This window comes from Lagopus leucura, unplaced genomic scaffold (assembly GCF_019238085.1).
Source record: "Lagopus leucura isolate 7727_CA_CO unplaced genomic scaffold, USGS_WTPT01 Super-Scaffold_100002, whole genome shotgun sequence".
NCBI lineage: Eukaryota > Metazoa > Chordata > Aves > Galliformes > Phasianidae > Lagopus > Lagopus leucura.
This window is the reverse complement of record NW_024962263.1, coordinates 63887407-63909467: the sequence shown is the minus strand read 5'-3', so window position 1 is coordinate 63909467 and position 22061 is coordinate 63887407. Positions and strand designations below refer to the sequence as shown.

Sequence of the window (22061 nt, the reverse complement as noted above, 5' to 3'; positions counted from 1 at the left end):
AAGGAGAGCAGAACTGGTGATCATGGAATGGTTTGAGTTGGAAGGGACATTTAAGATCATCTAGTTCCAACCCCCTGCAATAGGCAGACAAGATGTAATTCATGGAATGGGGGGAGAATGGCTAGAAGTAAGGATGGCAAACTTTGGAGCAAAGATGTGTTGGAGGCTTTGAGAAATCAGTGGGATTGTCTTTACAGGAAAAAGCAGTTTTGTCTTCAGTGACTGAATATTTTGAAAGTCTTTGGTTCATGATAGTGAAATGTTATGCGTGCATTTCTCCATTTCCCCCTATCTCTCTCTGCAGCTGTGTGTTGTCTCTTTCTGGCATTTCTGGCATCTTTCTCTTGCCATTTCTTTTCTTCTCTTTCTTTTCACATCCCTTCACCTGCCACCTGCAGGTGAAGCATACGATTTACATGACTGTTCTACCACCTCCCCATCATCAACATATTTGGATGAGAAGGCTGAGCAGGGATACGTGCCGGAACTGCCTGCACACAGCCTCTTCAGAAGTTTTATTTACTTCATAATACAGGTTTTCTTTGTGCATATAACTGCAGGCAAAATGACTATAATAAAATCTACTGGAGCTGGGGAGAATGCAGACTAGGGGAAGTGGAAGTAAATCTTTGGAGAGAACTCGAAGGTTTCATAAGGAAGTTTGCTTTTCCCAATTGCCAGTTAATGCTAAGAGCTAGCAGCCTGTAAATGACAGTACAAATACAGCAAGTCACAGGTTGTTAAAACTCCAAAAATTTTTGACATTCACTTTCATCTTATTCCAAGGCTGTGTCTGGGATAATATGAAGAAGCTCATCCCACTTAGTTTTGAGAAACCAAGAAGCAAAAACAAATGAAGGCAGGCTGACAGACAAATAGCTATCCTAATCATGGCATTCTTACACAGACTCTAGAAGTAAAAGCAGAAGCATTTGCTGAGCTGCAGCATCTTGTTTGAGATAGAATTGCTCAGGTGTTAGCTGCTTGACTTTAGCTTCTTGTTTGTTATTTCTCTGTGTGACAGTTTTAGAAAATGGATGAGGCTAAGCCTCTGCAAATGTTTTACCTCTTAGGGTGCTGCAGGTTCCAGCTCCTGGCCTTGTGTTGTTTCACACACAAAATCTCCTTCTGTGTACTGGTATGGAGGTACAGAGCAAACTTTGGGAAACCCTAAACTTGCATCAAAGGCTCAACTTTGCTTTTGTAAGTGACTTGTGAACCAGCTGGGCAGTGCCAAAGTAAACAAGCAATACTGTGTTGTGCTGAGAAAGCAGACAGCCATCTCTCAAGCAGTTTCTCTTTGTGTGACTTTTAGGAAGAGAGAAAAGTATGTGCCCTGTGGTGTGTGACCTGTGTGGCCTGAAGGTGTTTACCAGCAGATCTGTTTTCTTGCTTACCAGGTGTCACAACAAAAGCTAAACCACAGCCTGTGTGCCTCAGTTGGTGCTACAGTTTTTAGCTTGCAATGATGCGCAGAATAATCATGCAGGAAAACATTTGCACAGACCTGTAAAGACTGACAAATACTGCTTAAGGTCTCTACGATTCTGCCTGTTTGAAAATGAGAAAGATGAAGCGTGGAAAGGTGCAGTGACTAGGCACTGGCACTGCTGGGAATGGACACCACATCTCTGAGGTATAAAAGAAAAGGTGAAAGCTGCCCTGCAGAAGCACACAGCTGTGGGTTGGGTTGCCACTGGGAGCAGCAGACAAGTCATGGTCATTCTGAACTATAAAGTACGTTATACAGCCCTTGTCCTCCTTGCTGTTCGCTGTAGATCAACATCTTACATATGAGAGTAAACTAGATTAACTGCCAGTTGTAAACACAAGATGCATCAGTGTTTTATCCTGATGAAAGATGCAGGGCCAGAATTCAGAGAACAAGGCACTGTTACACAGAATCACAGAATCACAGAATCACCCGGGTTGGAAGGGACCTCAAGGATCATGTAGTTCCAACCTCCCTGCCTAGCAGGGCCACCAAACATACACATTCAGATCAGGTTGCCCAGGACCCCGTCCAACCTGGCCTTAAACACGTCCAAGGACGGGGCATCCACAACCTCCCTAGTCAGAGCTACGGGTGATGGGCTGACTTCACTAAGATCAGTCGTGAAATGCTGCCAGTTAAAGGGCTTGTCTTGCACCATCAGGAGACTGTTTCTGGTGATCCAAAACTACAAAGAAGTTTAAGAGAGTGGCAGGGCTTGTAAGGATAGTGACAGTATTTACAGACAGACTGATGTTTGGGGAAAAAAAATGGACAAGAACCTGAGCACTTCACCTCTTCAAACATCTTTGCTTTTCTGTATTTATGCACATAGGACTGGCAGTGCTTCATCCCTGGGTCTACTGACCACAAGACAAAAAACACACGCAGTTGTTCCCTGCTTACATCACCCGAAGAGCAGCCTCAGACCACGGAGCGAGGTCTGCAGACAGGTCCCAGCTGCAGTGGCTGCAGGTAGTGGAGGTGTGCTGGTAGTGGAGGTGAGCAGAGTAGATGCGATGTCCCACCCACGGGATCTGTAATCTCACAGATTCATTATCTCAAAAGCTTTAAAGTTAGTAGTGACATAGCAATACTTTTCTGATACCATTAACATATCATTCAAGTACACACATATGCACACACAGAGTTAGCTATACTGCAGCCATGAAAAAGGCTGCTGCTTTTTATGAAGCTTGGTGATGTTGGCAGATTGACATCTTAGGCAGGAAAAAAGGGATTTTGCTTTTTCTGGATGAATGTGACATACAGAATCACATCCACAACCTCCCTGGGCAGCCCGTTCCAGGGCCTAACCACTCTCCTAGTAAAGAACTTCCCCCTAACATCCAACCTAAATCTTCCCTCCTTCAACTTAAAACCATTTCCCCTAGTCCTGCTGTTATCAGCCCTTCTGAACAGTTTACTCCCCTCCTGGGTGTAGGTTCCCTTCAGGTATCGATAGGCTGCAATGAGGTCACCCCGCAGCCTTCTCTTCTCCAGGCTGAACAAGCCCAACTCCCTCAGCCTGTCCTCATAGGGGAGGTGCCCCAGCCCCCTGATCATCTTAGTCGCCCTCCTCTGGACCCTTTCCAAAATCTCAATGTCTTTCTTGTACTGAGGGCTCCACACCTGGACACAGTATTCCAGATGGGGCCTCACAAGAGCCGAGTAGAGAGGGACAATCACCTCCCTGTCCCTGCTGGCCACCCCTCTCCTGATGGAGCCCAGGATCCCATTTGCCTTTCGAGCTGCCAGAGCGCACTGCTGGCTCATATTCAGTCTCTCGTCCATCAGGACCCCCAGGTCCTTCTCTGCCGAGCTGCTCTCAAGGACCGCTCCTCCCAGCCTGTACAGGTGCCTGGGGTTCTTCCGGCCCAAATTCAAAACCTTGCACTTTGCCGTGTTGAACCTCATCAGGTTCACCCGAGCCCAGTCCTCCAGCCTGTCGAGGTCCCTCTGAATGGCATCCCTTCCTTCCACCGTATCAACCGCACCACTCAGCTTGGTGTCGTCAGCAAACTTGCTGAGGGTGCACTCAATTCCCTCATCGATGTCATTAATAAAGATGTTAAAGAGCACCGGTCCCAAGACAGACCCTTGGGGGACACCACTTGTTACCGGCCTCCACCTGGACATAGAGCCATTGACCACCACCCTCTGTCTGCGGCCTTTCAACCAATTGCTTATCCATCGGGTCGTCCACCCATCAAATCCACTTCCCTCCAATTTGGAGATGAGGATGTGGTGGGGGACCATGTCAAAGGCCTTGCTCAGGTCCAGGTAAATGACATCGGTCGCCTTCCCTTCGTCCACCAATGCCGTCACTCCATCATAGAAGGCCACAAGATTAGTTAGGCATGACCTTCCTTTGGTGAAGCCGTGCTGGCTGTCTCGGATCACATGCTCATTCTTTATGTGACCAAGCATGTTGTCCAGGAGGACATAATTTTCCTGTTACCTGTTCAGGCAACCTTATCAAGGAAAGCAATGACTTTTGTTTCCCTCTATGTCTCTTTAACGATATTAACCTAAAAAATGCAGCTTTTTTTGTTTCCAAAAAATCTGTCTGGATTGTATGGGCTTTTCTGGAAATTTACTGCATGTTTAACATCAAAACCAGTGGTCTGTCAGGTTGCAGGTTTGGTATTATCTCAACTACCAGCCCTAACGGGGGTGGAGGGAGAAGGGGAAGGGTGGGGGGAGTAAGGAGGCAGAGGAGGCAGTTGCACAGCTGCTGAAAGCTTCTACAGAAAAAATCTTGAACTGACAGAACACCGCAGCTGCGTGGCGGGCCCGGGACAGCCGGCGAAAGGCGCCGCTCCCCGCTGCGCATGCGCGCTGTAACCCGGCGGTGTAGGGGCGTGGCTTGGCGCCTGCGGGGCATGCGTAGTGCCGCCGAGGGTGAAGGCTCACTTGGAGCAGCGGCGGCGGTTAACGGAGGTGGGAGCGCTGAGGTCAGGTGAGGCGGCCTTCTCCTCGGTCTCCATTCCGGCATGCGGTGCTGCCCTCGCGGCCTTTTTCTCGTGTGAAGCAGGGGCTGCTCGCGACTGAGGCCGCCTTTCGACCTGACGGGACCTTTGGAACCCCGGTTGCCCCGTATGGCGGCTGGGTGCCGGTGACCTGTGCTCTGCCGGGACCGGCGGGTCTGGGCTCCCGCCAGCCGCACCTCCGCTCTCAGTGCGGGGCTGAGCCTGTGGGGCTGGCCGGCGGCGGGGCGGGAGGGAAAAAACAGCTCCGTCCCGTAAACGCGGCTGCTGCTGTTTAACTAGAATTCATGCAGGTTTACTGTCGGGATGGAATTCTGATCGTAACTGGTTGCTTTTCCTTTGCTGTGCCGTTGTGCTGGGTGTCTGTGTGCTTAGCGGGACGTTGCTCGGCGCCTCTGGTGCGCAGCCACAGGGTGCCCGGCACCTTACTGGTGTTATCTGACTGGCCCTGTGTGCACAGGTATCTGTGCTGAGTAGGGTATGAACACAATTGGGCCATCGCCTCCTTGTGTTTTACAAAAGTAGAGTTTCTTTTGGCAATTTTCAGCTGTTAGGAACTGGACTAGACAAGGGCCATTAAATCAGGATACTTGGGCTGGGGATGGGTCATGGTGATTGTATAAGGTTTTGTTAATGAATGCTTATCCTTATAAATTGACAAGCATTTCAGGTCTCTTGTCCTGTTCATCATGTCTCAAGGAGAACTGCTTGCATAGGAACTACCTGGGGAAAGATCTCCTTGAGAGCAGCCCTGCAGAGAAGGACTTGGGGGTACTGCTGGAAAAGAAGCTGAACGTGAGCCAGCAGTGTGCACTTGTAGCCCAGAAGGCCAACTATGTTCTGGGCTGCATTAAAAAAGGGGTGGCCAGCAGGGAGAGGGAGGTGATTGTCCTCCTCTACTCAGCTTTTGTGAGGCCCCATCTGCAATAATGAGTCCAGGCCTGGGGCCCCCAGTACAGGAAGGACATGGAGCTCTTGGAGCGGGTCCAGAGAAGGACCACTAAGATGATCAGAGGGCTGGAGCATCTCTACTATGAGGAAAGGTTGAGGGAACTGGGCTTGTTTAGCTTGGAGAAAAGAAGGCTCTGGAGAGACTCATTGTAGACTTCCAGTACTTGAAGAGAGCATATAAACAGGAGGGGAAATGACTGTTTACGAGGGTAGATAGTGATAGGACAAGGCAGAATGGTTTTAAACTGAGACAAGGAGGTTTAGGCTAGGTATTAAGGAGAAGTTTTTCACAGAGGGTGTTGACACACTGGAACAGGTTGCCCAAGGAGGTTGTGGTGTTGGTAGGTGGTATTGTTTCTTAATAAATGTCTATAGAAGATGTTTTTAGGTGACTGGGATCTTTCTCATGTGGAATCAATACCATTTCATGTTCATCTTTGGAACACACCCCTAGAGCAAAGAGTGACAGAATAAACAATGAAGTATAGGTTTGGGGTTTGTTCCTTTCTAATTTAAGACATTCACACTCATTTAAACCATACTTAAAACTAGATTGAGCTTTATGTCATCAGTCTTCTGCAGTAAATTATAGTGATGATTCTGCGGCTTTTAAGCAAACAGGCCCTGAGCTGTGCACTGCTTATTTGTAACCATGCTATTGCTTTTCAAAGCTTTTCTGTACTTTGAGGTCAGTGTCTAATGTGTCTAAATGTAGAATTGCATATATGCTTGTGTCTTTCAGCACTGAGGATTTGTACTTATTAATGTTTTTATGTTGTGCCTTATCGATCATCACAAAATGTGCAAATAATCTGGTAACCTCTACTAGACATTTAATAAATTTGAAGTTCTTCTTTCCTGAGTAAAAGATAATACAGCCTTCTGTATTTCAGAGAGGAGAGAACACTGCAGGCTGATCAGGAAGAGTGAAAAGTTATAATTTATTAAAATAGTAACCGTAATCATTTCTTGTGTTAACATATCCCTTTGGTAGGTTGTACGTCAAGAAAACATGGCAGATCCTTGGCAAGAATGTATGGATTATGCAGTTACATTGGCAAAGAAAGCTGGGGAAGTAAGTATAAACCATTTATAACTAATAGCATTATTTATTGAGGCTGGTATATGTGTAGCTTTTGAATGAGCTTTGGTGTTTTATATTCTTCAGAGGAGTATTTAAAAAAAAAAAATTAGCACAGTAATTAAATAAGTGTTTCAAGATTGGAGTACCTTTCAGCTTGGTTAGTGTAATAGAGAATTTTGCATCTTTCTTGGAATGAGGGTCTAATAAAAACCAAGGAATATCTTTTGTTCCTTAGATTTCATTTTAAAATTATTTTGGAATAATGGTAAACAGTGAGTATTTGTTTTTTCCCTTAAATTTGTTTCCCTTATTTTTTTGTGTACCTGAAAACTGTTGGCAGTCTTTCTTTGGAACACTGTTAGTCGACCTTACACAGTGACTTGGTGGCGTATCGTACCATGCTGTTTTCTCTTTCTGAAGAATGCTTTACATCTACAAATAAGAAATATTTCTCACAGTTTCTGTACTTCAAAGTATTGTGATCTAAGATCTCTTTAAAGAGCTTCTCTGTCTTAGCAAAGGCTCATCATAGGAGCTGTTAATGGAAGTTCATTTATTCACTGTAGTTCTGCTTTGTACAGCTGTCTGTAGCTTGAGAAGATGGCACGTGTGCTAATGCTGTACTTGGAGCTGCAAAATGGCAGAACATTGTCCCTGCTATAACCTCGTTACAGTCTTCCCTGAAAAAACTTTCTGAGTAAACCAATAATCTGGCTTGCAGCATGCGTTCTTATTCAAGCTGATTCTGCTAATTTTAAGATCATAAATGTAAGATCTGGCTAAAAATGCATCACATACGCTCAGTCCTAAATATTTCTGTTTGTTTATTAATTTATAAATTTAGCACTTGTAACAAACAGAGCTCAGTGTCATGTACCTTTGTAAAGGTCATGTAGAAGTTTGCGCTGAGTAGGGACTGCAGAAAGATGTAGGGATGAGCCCCTGTAATTAAATGGAGATTTGCCACTGTTTGTCTTTCTGTTATGTATGTGCAGTGTAGAAAATTGCAGTAAAAATGATGCCGGGTGATGCTCAGATTCCTGAGAGAGCTAATTTTTTCCATGCTGTTAATGAAGAAAGCTTTTTTTTTTTTTTCCCCCTCTTTTGTTAACAGATAATCCGTGGAGCGCTCAAGGAAGAAAAATCCATTATGATTAAAAGTTCACCAGTAGATCTAGTGACTGAAACTGATCAAAAAGTAGAAAACTTCATTATCTCATTGATAAAAGAAAAGTATCCTTCTCACAGGTACAGTTCCTAATGTATCATAGAATCATGGAATCACAAGGTTGAAAAGGACCTTACAAGATCATCTGGTCCAGCTGTCCTCCCATTACCACTGCTGATACAAGTCACTAACCCATATCTCGTAGCTCCTCATCCAGATGCCTCTTGAACACTGCCAGGGACCACAACTCCACCACCTCCCTGGGCAGCCATTCCAGTACCTGACCACTCTCTGAGAGAAAAAGTCTGAACTTCCTCTGGTACAACTTGTGGCCATTTCCTCAAGTCCTGTTTTCTTGCATGGAAGAAGAGGCCAAACGCCTCCTCACTTCTGAGGGGGCTCTGGGCAGTCTGCTCTAGTGGTTGGTGACCCTGCACATAGCAGGGGGGTTGAAACCAGATAATCATCATGGTCCTTTTCAACCAGGCCATTCTATGGTTCTAATCAGTTCAATTTTGATAAAAGGGAAGGGATAATGAAATGACAAGTTTGATTTTGCTTGGTAAAATTCTGTTATGACTGTCTGTTGGAAAGCTACAGAAATCTCCCATAGCTTTAGGATATTGTTTCATAGCGCTAATTTTTCCCAAATGCTTTGAAATTCATTGCTTGCTAATTTTGGTATCAACTTAAGAGAGGTATAGTAACAAAATGTAGCATCCATGTAGTTAGTGACATAGAGTTACCATGGGTCAAGGCTCATACTGGAAATCACTTCAGTTTGAACCAGCTGTATGTCATTAAGTTCTTGGTCTTTTGTGTTGGAGCATCATGAGCAGCCCCAAGGTAACTGGATCCAAATGTCTTGTATACTTTTGGTTGTACGAACTTGCATATCTTCACTGCCTAAGCTGGATGGCTGCTGTGGTAGTGAGTGTGCCTATGGTAAATACACGTGTAAGAGCCTTGAAAGCAGATTGACTTTTCTGCTTCTGCATTACTGAGTTTGTTATACAAAGTACTGTGTACTACAAAATACTCTTTGTTTTATGTATTTGTATAAGAAGAAATTTCTTCTTGAAGGGCATGTTGTATTAACTTGCTGTCTTTCCGATTTTGACATAAGGCTGAAGTTTAGTACAGTTTTCTAAAGGAGATTTGCTAAATTTTCATGCCTTTTCTTGGAGATTTTCTTATCATAGCAATATATGTAAAAATAAATAAGCACAAAGTTAGTAGGACTCAAGTGATGTAATCTCAGTAACCTAACCAAATCAGTGTAAGCGTCCAGGTGTAAGTAACAACCTCAGAAGAAAGAAGTTTCTGGTATTGACAAACAGGTTAGACTATTTAAACTTCGTTTTATATTAGGTAATTTATACTTTCTTGGACACATTTCTGTTGAATTTGTTTCTGATAAATTTCTCATTTACCTGAAATAACTCTTCAGTCTTTCTCTTCTTGAAGATCTGCATTTTGGAAACGTGCTGTTTCTTTCTGAGCAGTTATCTTCACTTCTCCAGTTGATCATAAGAGCAGGCACTTGATGTGTGCTTTTCATTGGTTGAGTAATATGTGGTAAAATAAATGTGTGAAAAGCATAGAAGAGAATTCTACCTGCTAACATTGATCCTAATCATTTTGCAGTTCAAAACAAATACTTCCAAAAAACAGATTCTGAAATTTGGGTTTTTGTGGTACAGCTACATGTGTCCCGTGGTTTAGTAGCATGCCTGATCACACACGCTTTGCCCTGTCTTTTGGGGAGGCTCTGATTTGGTTTTCATCCCTTAACCAAGTTCCATTTTTTCAGAATGCTCATAAAATGCAGTTCTGAGTTGTAACCATTTTGCCATATCTGAGTTAAGTGTTAATGACCAGTTACTGTAGTGATCGAAGCACGTGAGTGTGACCATAAAAGCTTTCTGCAGTTAAAATACAGGCAAGCAATGCTTTATAGCACAAATAAACTGAAAGTACTCTAGCCAAAGCTTGGTGATGGTGTTACTGTTTAGAATGAAAACTTCAGTGTTTAGAATGCTAAATTCCAGTGAGGGATATGAAAAAAGCATTTTTTTCCCCCACCATTTGTGCTGTTTTCTGACATGATAAATTTCAGTACAAGCTTGGTCAGGTGCAGTTGGTGCTTTCCAGCTTTTCTCCTCTTTTCACATATGATTTGTGATGGTATGAAAGCCTGCATCTTGCTTCAAGAATTTAAGTTTCAAGGACAGTATTGTAATTCAGAACTTCTAAACAATTTCTTTGTATCTTTTAAATATGTTTCCTACTGCAGCTTTATTGGAGAAGAATCGGTTGCAGCTGGAGAGGGCAGCATTTTGACAGATAGCCCCACATGGATTATAGACCCTATTGATGGAACTACCAACTTCGTGCACAGGTTCACCTTTCACTCTTTGTGTTAGCAACTTCAACTGATTAACATTTTTCTTTCTGCAATTCCTGGAAAGTACAGCCTTTTCTCTTTTAAATTCCTTTAAAAGGGATATTGTTGGTAGTTACGAACTGTTGAAATTTAATGAGATACTGGATAATTTTAATTGTTATTTTAGTATTTCTGTAACTTTTATAGTAGTGTTGCCATTACCGTGAGCATATATTCCTTCAAAGCTTTTTACTATGTGTGGTCAGCAGCCTTGAAAAGCATCAGGAGTCAGAATTAGGAGCTGCACCTTCAGAGAGGTCTTAGTGAAAGGCAGTAACAGCTCTAAGCACTGGTTTCCAGCAGCTTTCAAATCTGATCTGGGAGCTCCTACAATGAAAGAAAATGAAATTATCACTAGTGGTTGCTTATGGGTGTTCTGTATGTTGAGAAGGGGGCTTTCAGGGTAGTGATGACTGACTGTTCCCTCATCTGTGAAGCACAGAGTTTGACCTTGGTGAGTTTTTTGGTGGTTTTTTTTAATGTTCTTGAATACCATTTTCAAATGACTGTTTCTGTGTGGGCCGCAGCTTTAAATAGGTGCTGTACCCTGATAATTAACATGTATAAAAAAGCCAGAAGAAAATAACATGTTCTGCTGAATTTAACGACTTAAATCTGTAAGGAAGGCAGGGGAGATGAGTAACTGCTTCTGATGAGGCTGTTTTGGCCAGTTTGTTCCTCCTGAGAAAGGTTAGTGGTACAGAGGCCTGCTTGTATTCTTTAGCTATAAAAATGGCAGTCTCCAAGCCTAAATGTAACACTCGTAGCTTCACTGGGTAGAAAAGTTTGTATTTGCAATGATAAATGGTGTTGTTGGATGTATTTTCATAGTAAACTCTGCAAATTCCAGAAAAAGTATTATTTCCTATATATTCCACATTTCTTTCTTTATTGCACATGAGTGAACATTGTTTTTGTTAAGCATAAGCATGGTAACAAAAGAAGTTTGGTGTCTTCACTTTAGTGAAATGTTTTGTTTTGTAGGTTTCCATTTGTGGCAGTTTCAATTGGCTTTGTTGTAAACAAAAAGGTATACTTTTCATTACTTAATATCTAATCAAGCAAAACCAATCAATTTCTTGTTGCTAGTTATTATTAAGATTTGTATTTTCACAGTAAATAGGAAGAAAGGGAACAGAAACAGAAATGTCACTTTTCCTTGCAGATAGAGTTTGGAATTGTGTACAGCTGTGTTGAAGACAAGATGTACACTGCCAGAAGAGGAAAAGGGGCATTTTGCAATGGTCAGAAACTTAAAGTGTCAGGCCAAGAAGGTAAGTGGAACAACAAAGCTTTTTAAAATAATTTCATTTCTTTTACAAGTGGTGCATCGATGCTTTTGGACTTGGATGTATTCCAGTTTGTTAGCATGCTGTTTTGCTTACAAACACAGGCTTTTTGGCCATGAATTATTCAGATCTGAGAAACAGTTACATTCTCTTTGATCCATATAACATGCTTGTGATCTTTGCATGATCAGCACTCAGCAGTTGAATTTCTTATTCCTTGTCTGTGTTGGTTTTTTAAAGTGCATTTCCTGTAAGCCTGCAATCCCTCTGTTTGTTCTGTAGGAACCATAACAAATCTATTAAACAATTCAACGTTGTCCAGCTGTGAACTTTGTTCAGGTTTTAAATCACTGTCACTCTTTTGTACTTGCCTATCCTGTATAAAATAAAATCCTCACTTAAAGTGGAGGGCCTTTAAAGTTCTGAGAATTCATTAATTTTTCAAACAATGCTTTTTCTTAGTAATGACATCGATTAATGTATACATAAAATTAAACCATCTTATGCTATATTGACTTTATTTCATATTGTCCTGCCGTTACACTTCTAAGGATTTTTATACATCCATGTACATGTAGTATTAATATTTAAATGACTTTTATTCTTTTGTGTAAGAAATCAATGGTGTAATCTCTGCTTGAATTTATCTTAAGTTTAATAACAGTAATTAGGTATCTAAGTTGTACTGTTGGAAAAGTGAGGTTTTATTATTATTATTATTTTATTTTTTTTTTCAGACATTACAAAATCCCTTATAGTGACAGAATTGGGATCAAATCGTGATCCAGAGACTATAAAAGTTGTTCTTTCTAACATGGAAAGACTCCTCAGTATTCCTATTCACGGGTAAGATACTGTTAATTTTTGATATTTAGGACAGATCATTTGCATATTTTGAAATGCAGTGGGATATAAATGCTACTGTGTAGTAGCCCTCTGCAGAGAAACTGTATTTTCACTTTTTGAGACTGAGATATAATGAACAAAACAGTAACAAATCAGATAGAATTGAAAATTAAAGCATGGTTTGTAGGACTAGGAAGTATTGTTTTCCTAGGCTTTTGTTTTGTTTTTTAAGAGCTACGAGAGATGGTTTAGTAGCTTTTGGCACTGATAGGAATGGGAGGGTGGTTGGACTAGATGATCTTGCAGGTCGTTTCCAACCTTGTGATTCTGTGATTCTGTGAAATGTGATTGGATATGCTATGCTGTATTAAAGCAGCTGTTAGATGTCTTATTTCTGTGTAGCAACAGAAGTCATTTTTATTTGCTAATATAGAAGACAAAAGTAGATCTTCCTTTCCTCTTTTAATTCTGCACAAATACTTCTAATTTTCCAAATAATTGACATTACCAGCAAACTGCTCCTAGCTCAATGTGTTCCTTGTTTCTTCTCATCTAGGTGACCCGAAACCTACATTTCCACAAACCATTTTCTTTAAATGAAGGTGGTTCCAGTAGACAGATTTCTCTTGTTCAGTCTGCTCCTGTTTCTAATCTAAAAGTAGTTATAGTTTTATGCTGAGATTCTCAAGGTTCTTGTTTTGACATTAAACACTTAGTTTGTGTTTTCAAAAATCCTTCCAGTGTCATTGAGGATTATATGTTAAGTTATAAGGAAGGAAAGCATGAAGTGTTTCCTCACTTCAACTTTGGTATTTTATGTGTAAAAAGAGCTTGAAGTTGATTTAAGTTCCTTCTTGCTGTAACTTAGCTGCTATCAATTACGATGTAATGCAAATTCTGCTGATAATTGAAATAAGTACTTAAACAGGTTCCTTAATTAATGACATCAATATTTCCAAAAGGAGATAGAATTTGTAACACAAAGAAGATTTTGATTAAGTTACCCAGACTGGTTTTACACTGCGTGATTTATTTTTTTATGATGATTGCTATTGGGTTTTTTTGCAAGCCAGAGATGTTTACTGAGCTTCCCTTGAGAAAGGGAAGTAAGTGTCTTTTCAGTGTTGATAAGTGTGCACTGTATTTGAAGTCTTGTATAGGAAAAGCAGAGTAGAGTATCTGTTACTGTTTCATGGGTAAATCAACAAATTGTAGGGCTTGGAATGGACCTCTGGAGAGCATCTAGTCTAACCCCCTGCTAAAGCAAGTTCCATACAGATGGTTGCCCAGGAAAGCATCTGGGCAGGTTTTGAGTATTACCAGTGAAGGAGACTCCACAGCCTCTCTGGACAGCCTGTTCCTGTGCTGTCACCCTCAAAATAAAGAATTTTTTTCTCATATTCATAGGGAACTCTGTTTCAACTTGGGCCTGTTGCTTCTTGTCGTGTTACTAGGCACCACTGAAAGGAGCCTGGCCTCATCCACTTGACTCTTGCCTATCAGATATTTATAAGCACTGGTAGGATCCCTTGCCAGTTTTCTCCAAGCTGAACAGTCCCAGGTCTCTTGGCCTCTCCTCATAAGGGACATGTTCCAGGACTCTAATCGTCTTTGTGGCCTTCTGCTGGACTGTCTGTGGAAGTTGCTCATCTTTCTTAAACTACGGAGCCCAGAACTGGATGCAGTACTCCAGTCGTGGCCTTACCAGGGCAGGGGAGAGGGGGAGGATCACCTCTCTCGACCTGCTGGCCGTGCTCTTTAATGCACCCCAGGATACCACTGGCCTTCTTGGCCACAAAGGTGCACTGCTGGCTCACGGTCAACTTGTTGCCCGCCACGACACCTATGTCTTTCTTCAAGAGCTCCTTCTCCAGCAGATCAGTCCTGAACCTATACTAGTGCTGTTATTCCTCCCAAGGTATAAGAGTCTGTACTTGCTCTTGTTGAACCTCATCAGGTTCCTCTCTGCCCAACTCTTCTGCCTATTTAAGTCTCACAGTCTGCGGGTCTGTCAGCCATTCCTCCCAGCTATCTTCCATAATAGTTGTTGGGTTTTTTTTAGGCTGTTATTCAATATTTATTTTCTTTCTAAAGCCAGGTTTTAAATTGGAATTCATAAATATTATTTCTGGGAATTTGCTATGCACACAGCTTTGAGCTACTTAGACAAAGTAATTGCAAATGAAGTTGCACATATTTGCAGCATTCCATCCTGTTTGCTCTAGCTCAGCTCATTCTGCACATGATGCTTTTGTGTTCTTTGCCATGTGCACATACCTTGTGACTTCCTTACAAACTGTTCTTTACTGAAAAACAACTGTCTTCTTTAGGATTAGAGCCGTTGGTACAGCAGCTGTGAACATGTGCCTTGTGGCAGCGGGTGGAGCTGATGCCTATTATGAAATGGGGATTCACTGCTGGGATATGGCAGGGGCTGGAATCATTATTACTGAAGCAGGAGGTGTGCTCCTGGATGCCTCAGGTAAGCATAGCAGAATGCACAACATTCCTTTGTCACTTTAAACAGCTGAAAAGAGAATGCAGAGAGGTTATTGCTACTAAGCAGAATTAACATCGTTAATATACAGAGACAATTGTCTTACAGCTTAAGAGCATATCACTTTCTAAACCATTTGGCTGAGCACAAAAAAAGACAGAAATTAAAAAAAAAAAAATTAAGAAAAAATTTTTTTAAAAAAAAGCGGTAAACGTGTTCAGAAGAATTTAAATGTAGTTCATATGCTGCATAAACTGGTTGAGTTAAATGTGTTTTTATCCAGTGGCAGGACGTGGTCCAGAATCATAATATATCCTTTTTTTTGTTAATGCTCATTTTCTTAACAACTTTTAATATTTTTTTTTCCAGCAAAAAGCTACTTAACTTGCTTGCTTTTATTTCTAGGTGGACCATTTGATTTGATGTCTCGGAGAATAATTGCAGCAAGCAGTCGACCTATTGCAGAGAGAATAGCCAAAGCACTTCAGATAATTCCTCTGAAAAGAGATGATGCAACTAACTGAATACCAAAGCTGCACCTTTAAACATACAGTTGTACAATGGTTCTCTCTCTCATGTGGTGGTTGTTCCACACCTGGCACCTGATTTAAAAAAAAATAGATTGTGTTCTTTCAGTACTGGATAGCTTATGGTGTGACTGTGAAGCAGTGTTTTGAGATTGGACCAAGATCTACGTAAGCTTTTATTGTCAAGTATTCTATTTAGCATTAAAAACACATATTTGCTTCCTTTTATAGATCTACAACTGCTGTTTTGAAGCTTTATACTACACTGGAAAGCATAGCTAACACCCTTTAGTTACATAATACCAAAACAGATTCACTATCTCAGCACCACGCAGAAGCTTAAGGCAGTACTGTTTATCCGTTCTCTAACCTTTTCTCTCCTGACTGTTGTTTCTTTTTCAGTATCATCAACATATCAATTTCCTTAACTTGTTAGGGTTTTTCTAGAAGTAGTTTATGTATTTCTGAATGTTTTTTTAGTTGCTTGTAGTTTGGGATCTCATTTAAAGCCCCTTTTAGTTACCTGTCTTTGTTTTTGTAGTCATGGTTCTACCTTTTTTACATTAGATAAACACAGTCTCCTCTTTTGCTTTTTATGTGGCCAATATTCTTGCATATTTATTACAGTTGCAGAAATAATAACTACTGTGCCAGGAAAACATGTTTTTCCCAAGAATAAGTTCTGAGCACACTTCCTATTGACAGATGGACTTGCTCCTGCTTAAGATTGAAGTATGACTTAAATTTGTCCTGTCACTTGGAATTATCAGCTTGTATGTACTAGGTTCTTACTCTTATTATTTGAACCATAATACCCATTAATCTTGTTTGAGTTTCTCCATGATTAATTAATTTCAGAACCTAAGGAATAATTGAAGTCTGAACTGGCAAAAAATAAGCCAGTAGTCCAGGCTTCTTACATCGTTCTCTCTGAGTTATAAAAGCGATGACTGACCAAGTTCAGGTTTCCATTGTGTTATGTTGTGGATAGGCACAAAAGAAAATATGTTTCTAACCCTAAGTGTTTTCAAATCTAAGAAATACCAGTAATCTAATGCTTTATAGTTCTAAACTTCTAAAACTATACAGTTCTTTGCATTTTTGTACTTAAAAGTATCAGTCTACTGACCAAACAATGAACGCACTTTAAGAAAAAACCTTAATTTAGATCACTTTTTAACCTGATTTTTCTGCATCTGACGTCTCCAAAATAAAATTGTCTTATAGAGATTGTCCAGTCAGAAGACAGCAACATTTTGGAAAGCCTGATTTGTACTGCTGTCCCACTGTCTTTGTTTTGGCAAATGATCTTCTCTCTTGAAAGTTCCAGCATTAATTTGAGCTTTTAATATCAGTTCGTTTTTTTTTTTTTTTTAAACAGTTTTGCTGAAATGTTGTATTTGAAACTGTATCTAATGCCAGATGATTAACATTAATGATCAGCAGCTGCCTGATATTAGGTCTTTTTTAAAAATAATTTAAAAAAAATCAGACTTAATTTTACTTTTAAAGTTACCATTTGACATGGATAGGGACTGTTTGGCCATTTCACTGTAACTTTATTGCTGTAAATGATTTGGGATCACTGTTTCTTGAGTATGACTGTTGTACTATTTCTCTGGCTTCTGTAGAACAAAACCTGCATAACTTTTTTTTTTTTTTAAACTGATTAATTTGTGAAATGGAGACATAGGTTTAAAAAAAAAATAAAGTGAAAGGATGTGTTCAAAATAAATGGGTCCTGGAGGAGCAGCTGCTTCAGGTGTGCTTCCCTGCTTAATGATAGAATCGTTAGAAAAGCTGTCTGAGATCACCTAGGCCAATGAACCACCTGCCAGCAATGTTGCCCACTAAGCCATGTCCCTTAGTACTGCGTCCACTCTTTCCTTAAACACCTCCAGTAATGATGACTCCACTTTATCCCTGGGTGATCTGTTGCAATGTCTAACCTCTCTCTGAGGAGAAAACAAAAAATTAATATATATCATAGTGCAATGCTGGGATCCAGCAAGCTGGGTATGTGAGCTTGGGGCTGTCTCTGAGTTGAAAACTTTGTCGTCTTGGCCTCTGATACACATGAACTGTTATGCCTCTACAGAACAAGTGCAGGTGTATATTGTCTATATATAAAAGTATATAAGAACACTTTTATAAGTGTTCTTATAAAAATACTTCAGCAGCTTCCCATGAGATGATAATATGCTAATTATGTCAGTCCTTAGATCTCAAATCTTACAGAGCACTTGACTTTCTTCACTGTTTGTGAGGCCCAGCAGCTGGTTGAAACACAGAGCTTTCTCACCCTTAGCTTTCCTAACACTCTATGGAGAATTTATGGAGCATCATTTCACATATTTATTTTCTTACTCAGTATTCACCTTCTAGGTTTTTTTGTGGTGTTTTTTTTTGTTTGTTTGTTTTTTGTTAAACTATGTGACAGATTTTAGGAGTTCTCTGTTTTCTTTTTAACTTCAGTTTTCCTTTCAGGGACATCAGAAATCCCTGCTTGCTACTTCGCTGCAGCATGGTTCTCTCAAATAAGTCGTAATGTAAGTTGCGTCTTATGTCTATATAACTTCCAGTCATATAGAAAGTACACCTGAATGTCGTCGTTTAGACACATTTTGTATCTGTTACTGTGCAATTTTGACAAAAGATTTAGTAAAATGGTGAAACTGTGATAACTGTAATCAAAATGCTTTTGAGAGATTATAAGATATGGTCCCTGAAAGTTCAATAAAACACCTATTTTATTTTGAAAAGGGGTGGCAAAGATAGTCATGCTAAAATTGTTTAAATTATGTTCTAAAATTTGTATATGAAGTGATATATTTATGAGGTAGCTTCTGCTGGACAATTCATGTGAGACAATCAGAAAGGAAAACCAGTTACCATGTATGGAATCACAGATTTAGACTGGAAGGAACTTGAAGATCATCTAGTTTCAACCCCTCTGCCATGGGGGTTGAGGGGGCCATCCCTTAGCCCACGTTGCTCAAAGCCCCATCCAGCCTAATCTTGAATGCTGCCAGGGGTGGGACATCCAAAGCTTCCCTGGGTAGCATGTTCCAGTGCCTTACTGCCCTCAGAATGAAGAATTTCTTCTTTGTATCTAATGTAAATCTCACCTTGTTTTAGTTCAAAACTGTTACTCCTTCTCTTGTCACTATACTCCCTGGTAAAGAGTCTCTATCCCAACTTTTTTGTAGGTCTCTGTGTACTGAAAGACTGCTGTAAGGTCTTACCCATTTCCTTTTCTCCTTCAGGCTGGACAAACTCAGTGTCTTCACAGGAGGGTGCTATAGCCCTCTGATCATCATTGTGGCCCTCCTATGGACCTGTTCCGACAGCTCCTTGTCTTTCTTGTGCTGGGGGTCTCGAAGCTGAGCAGAGTGCTTCAGGTGGGGTCTCAAGAGAGCAGAATAGAGAGGAACTACTGACTCCCTCAGCCTACTTGTTATGCTTCTTTTGTTGTGGCCCAGGATACACCTGGCTTTTTGAACTGCAAGTGTACTCTGCTGGCTCGTACTCAGTTCTTTATTCCCCAACAACCCCAAGTCCTCAGCTGGGGTGCTCTCTGTCTACACATTGCTTGGCTTGTATTTACGTTTGAGATTCTCCTTGCACTTGGCCTCATTGAACTTCATGAGGTTCACACAGGCTCACCTCTAAAGCCTGTCAGAGTTCCTCTAGTTGGCAGCCCTTCCCTCCAGCATGTCAGCTGCACCCCACGGCTTTGTGTTGTTGGCAGTGTTGCTGAGGGTGCCCTCACCCACTGTCCTTGTCACTGCCAAAGATGTTACATAGCACCAGTCCCAGAGCAGATCCCTGAGGAACGCTATTTGCCACTGGTCTCCACCTGGGTGTCAAGCCATTGACTGCAACACTTTGAATGTGGCTATATAGCCAATTCCTTACCACTAAATGGTCCATCCATTAAATCTATTTTTAGTACTGGTTATGTACGAGAAAGAAAATGATATTTCTTGGCTATCACCCCTGATCAGTAGCCCTCTCAATTTACTGATTTGAGGATAGATTGTGATAATTTTCTATAACACACTGCAGGGCTTTTCTACTTCTTCAAAGTGGGTTCTTCTAGTAGACTTTATCCTTGGAAGCCTTTTCTTGCATGTAGTATTGCTAAAGCAGCTCTGAAGAATCCTTTTTTTTTTCCTTCAATATTAAATACGGATTATTATTCCTAATATCCACGTTCCAAAGCTATGATTTTAAGGCTCTTCTGTACAGTCTAATGCCTAGAGCTGAGTAGATACTTTGACTAGACATAAGACGTCAACGTGAGCTCAATGTGAAGCATTTTAAATACAGGAGATCTGTCTTTTCACGAGCTTCCCATCCTCTCAAAGTCAGCTGCTAATTCAGTTCTATTCATTATCTGTGGGTGAAATAATTACTTCACAAGTCTGATCCTGCTTTTACAGTGCTGACAGGCAATTTTCCTACAGCATATTGTTGTTGGTTCTACAGCAGTTGGCATGACTTCCTTTGTGTAAGCTCCAGGCATCAGAAGGTTATTGTTGGTGATGTGACACCTCAAGAGCCTGTGCCAGAGCCAGCCATCTCCAGGACAACATAATCCATTTCATCTCTGGCTTACCGCCTGTGCTGCACCAAAAGTGGCAGTGAATGCAGTCTGTCACGTCACTCTTCAGTCTGCACAATCTTCACATGCAGATCTGTATCTTCCTAAAGACAAGCAGTTTCTGAAATGTCCTCCTTTGTGCTTGCTGTCTGTCTGCTACAACAGGACAAGCAAAAGCTTCAAAGCCATATGCAACATCCAAAGAAAACTGAGAAGCATGCTCAGCTGAACACACATCATGTCACTGAGTGAAAGTGCTGCAAACTCTTACCTGTTGGAAGAGGATGGATTAGATCCTCCTGCAGTTGAACAGAAATTTTCTTACCACAATTCAAGCTGCCAGAATGGTAGAAATGATGGTGTATGTCCATCCTGTCCCAGAAGCTTATCACCTATGCTGATGGCTTGTACATTAGCTTGAGCTTATACACTGTGTATTATACTTGCAATTGGTTTCCATGGTTGTGGTCAAGAGTTTTACACTGGGATTTTTTCTTTCCTACACTACTGTTGCTGCTGCTGTTAAGAATCAGGCCGTTTGTACACACATTTAAGTGAAAGGAAAAGAAGCCCAAAATAGAACAGTAACAACCGTATGACGGCAGTAGTGAAGTATGGAAACCACTCCCTTTTCAAGCAGCGGGGATCAAAGTTTATGTTTGCATACGTCTGTTCTTCACATTCACAACCACGGAAAGCAGTTAATTCAGAAGAAATACTTGGCATCTAATATCATAGACGCTCTTCCTCCCTTGCTGTGTTAAATCTTCCCCCTCTGCTGTCCGTCGGAGATCTGTGGATCTGTGCAATTCATCCTTTCTGCACACAAATGGAGTTCAGTCTTAAGAGACTCACAGACTCACTTAGCCGAACTTCACCGTTCCTGACATAACACTAGATGGCAGCCAAAGCCAGGGAGACACCACGGTTCCCTTCAATCCCTTCCAACCCCGTCCTGCTGTTCCTAATTAACAACTACAACCATATCAGATAATTATTAAGACGAATTATACCTCGAATGTGTGAGGATTTTCACTCTGTGTGTCTGTGTCTTGACAAGAAATTTGAAACAGGACTTTTCTTGTGCCAGCAGCATTAACATTCCCTGCCTTTCAGCGTAAGTGTATTGAAAGATGGTGGTATTTATCACAGGAATTTGGATTCTAAATTAAAGCAAAAGCATTTTGATGTATTGATGCTTTGCAAAATATTAGATTGTACTATCTTTAAGTCTGTAGTCATTTCCCCTGGATTTTTGCTGTCACAAATCAGGACATGGCATTTGGAAGCCTTTTTTAAACCTATAAAATAATGGTCAGGGTATCTGTGCATCAATCTGTATGCAGGTACAACAGCTCTTGGGCTACAGGCCGAGGCACAAATGAACAGCTCTTCATCATTTTAGCAATGCTACTGTTTTATTATCCAGAGAACTCTAGCCCAGTAGAAACTATTTTGCTTCCAAATGTGCTGTGATGATGTTGAAGGAGCTTTACCAGATGTGTCTAAACTGTCAATAGACTATAGAGTGTATTGAGACTATGCTTTTAATAACCTATCCTAGCGTTGACAGATGACTTATCCCTTTATTTCATTCTCTCATAGGTCTATATGCAGCATACTAAAGAAAGTTTCTCAGCAGAAGGTAGTGACAGAGAGAAAAAGTAATGCTAATACATATGGTTCACAATTTTCACTATAGCACATCTGGAGGGACCCTGTGATCCCAAACATGCCATGCCTTTTGTAAGCTCTGCTAAGCACATCAGCACAGGGTGCTGGGCAGGCTCTGAGGCATTCTGTATCCTAATAGCATATAGCAAAAGGAGAGATATGCCCAGGAGTGCCTGCAACTCACTTTCATTACAAGCCAGGGTGACATAAAATGACCAAGTCACTCTACTGTGGGATCATAACAATATAACTTTCTTCCACTATGACCTCTGTGGTGATGCAAAAGGTTTGTTCTTCCTCTGGCTATCCTCAGCTCCAAATTCCCATTTGGAGAAAAGTTTCAAGTACTGTTTCTGGCAGTAAGGAGCTTGGCTAAGGACAAATTGCTGCAGAAAGCAGCCCCTAGTTCATCTCCAATAATGAACAGACAGTGTGAGTTCTGTATAGGTTTTCCATATAGCTATATTGAAAGCCTAAGTAGATGCAGCTTT

At 41.0% G+C, this 22061-nt stretch overlaps 1 protein-coding gene across 2 annotated transcripts; it reads left to right on the top strand.

Annotated features, from left to right (window-relative positions):
• The first annotated feature begins 4370 nt into the window (after positions 1-4370).
• On the top strand, positions 4371-18063 carry IMPA1 (inositol monophosphatase 1). Of its 2 annotated transcripts, none has more exons than XM_042869851.1 (9): positions 4371-4454; positions 6428-6508; positions 7632-7765; positions 9982-10086; positions 11116-11161; positions 11297-11405; positions 12158-12266; positions 14597-14748; positions 15169-18063. In XM_042869851.1, exons 2-9 carry the CDS (start codon positions 6446-6448, stop codon positions 15285-15287), a joined length of 837 nt encoding a protein of 278 aa, XP_042725785.1. In that variant the 5' UTR covers positions 4371-4454; positions 6428-6445; the 3' UTR covers positions 15288-18063. The 2 variants fall into 2 exon arrangements, with proteins under 2 accessions (XP_042725785.1, XP_042725784.1); XM_042869850.1 differs by having other exon boundaries at positions 4379-4449.
• Positions 18064-22061: the final 3998 nt, after the last annotated feature.

What these genes read in the sequence shown, in the direction of transcription:
- IMPA1 (XM_042869851.1), top strand. Translation starts at nt 6,446, where the DNA reads ATGGCAGATCCTTGGCAAGAATGTATGGATTATGCAGTTACATTGGCA. An exon ending in TGGCAAAGAAAGCTGGGGAA is followed by an intron (nt 6,509 to 7,631) that starts GTAAGTATAAAC and finishes TTTTGTTAACAG; the next exon opens with ATAATCCGTGGAGCGCTCAA. An exon ending in ACTACCAACTTCGTGCACAG is followed by an intron (nt 10,087 to 11,115) that starts GTTCACCTTTCA and finishes TTTGTTTTGTAG; the next exon opens with GTTTCCATTTGTGGCAGTTT.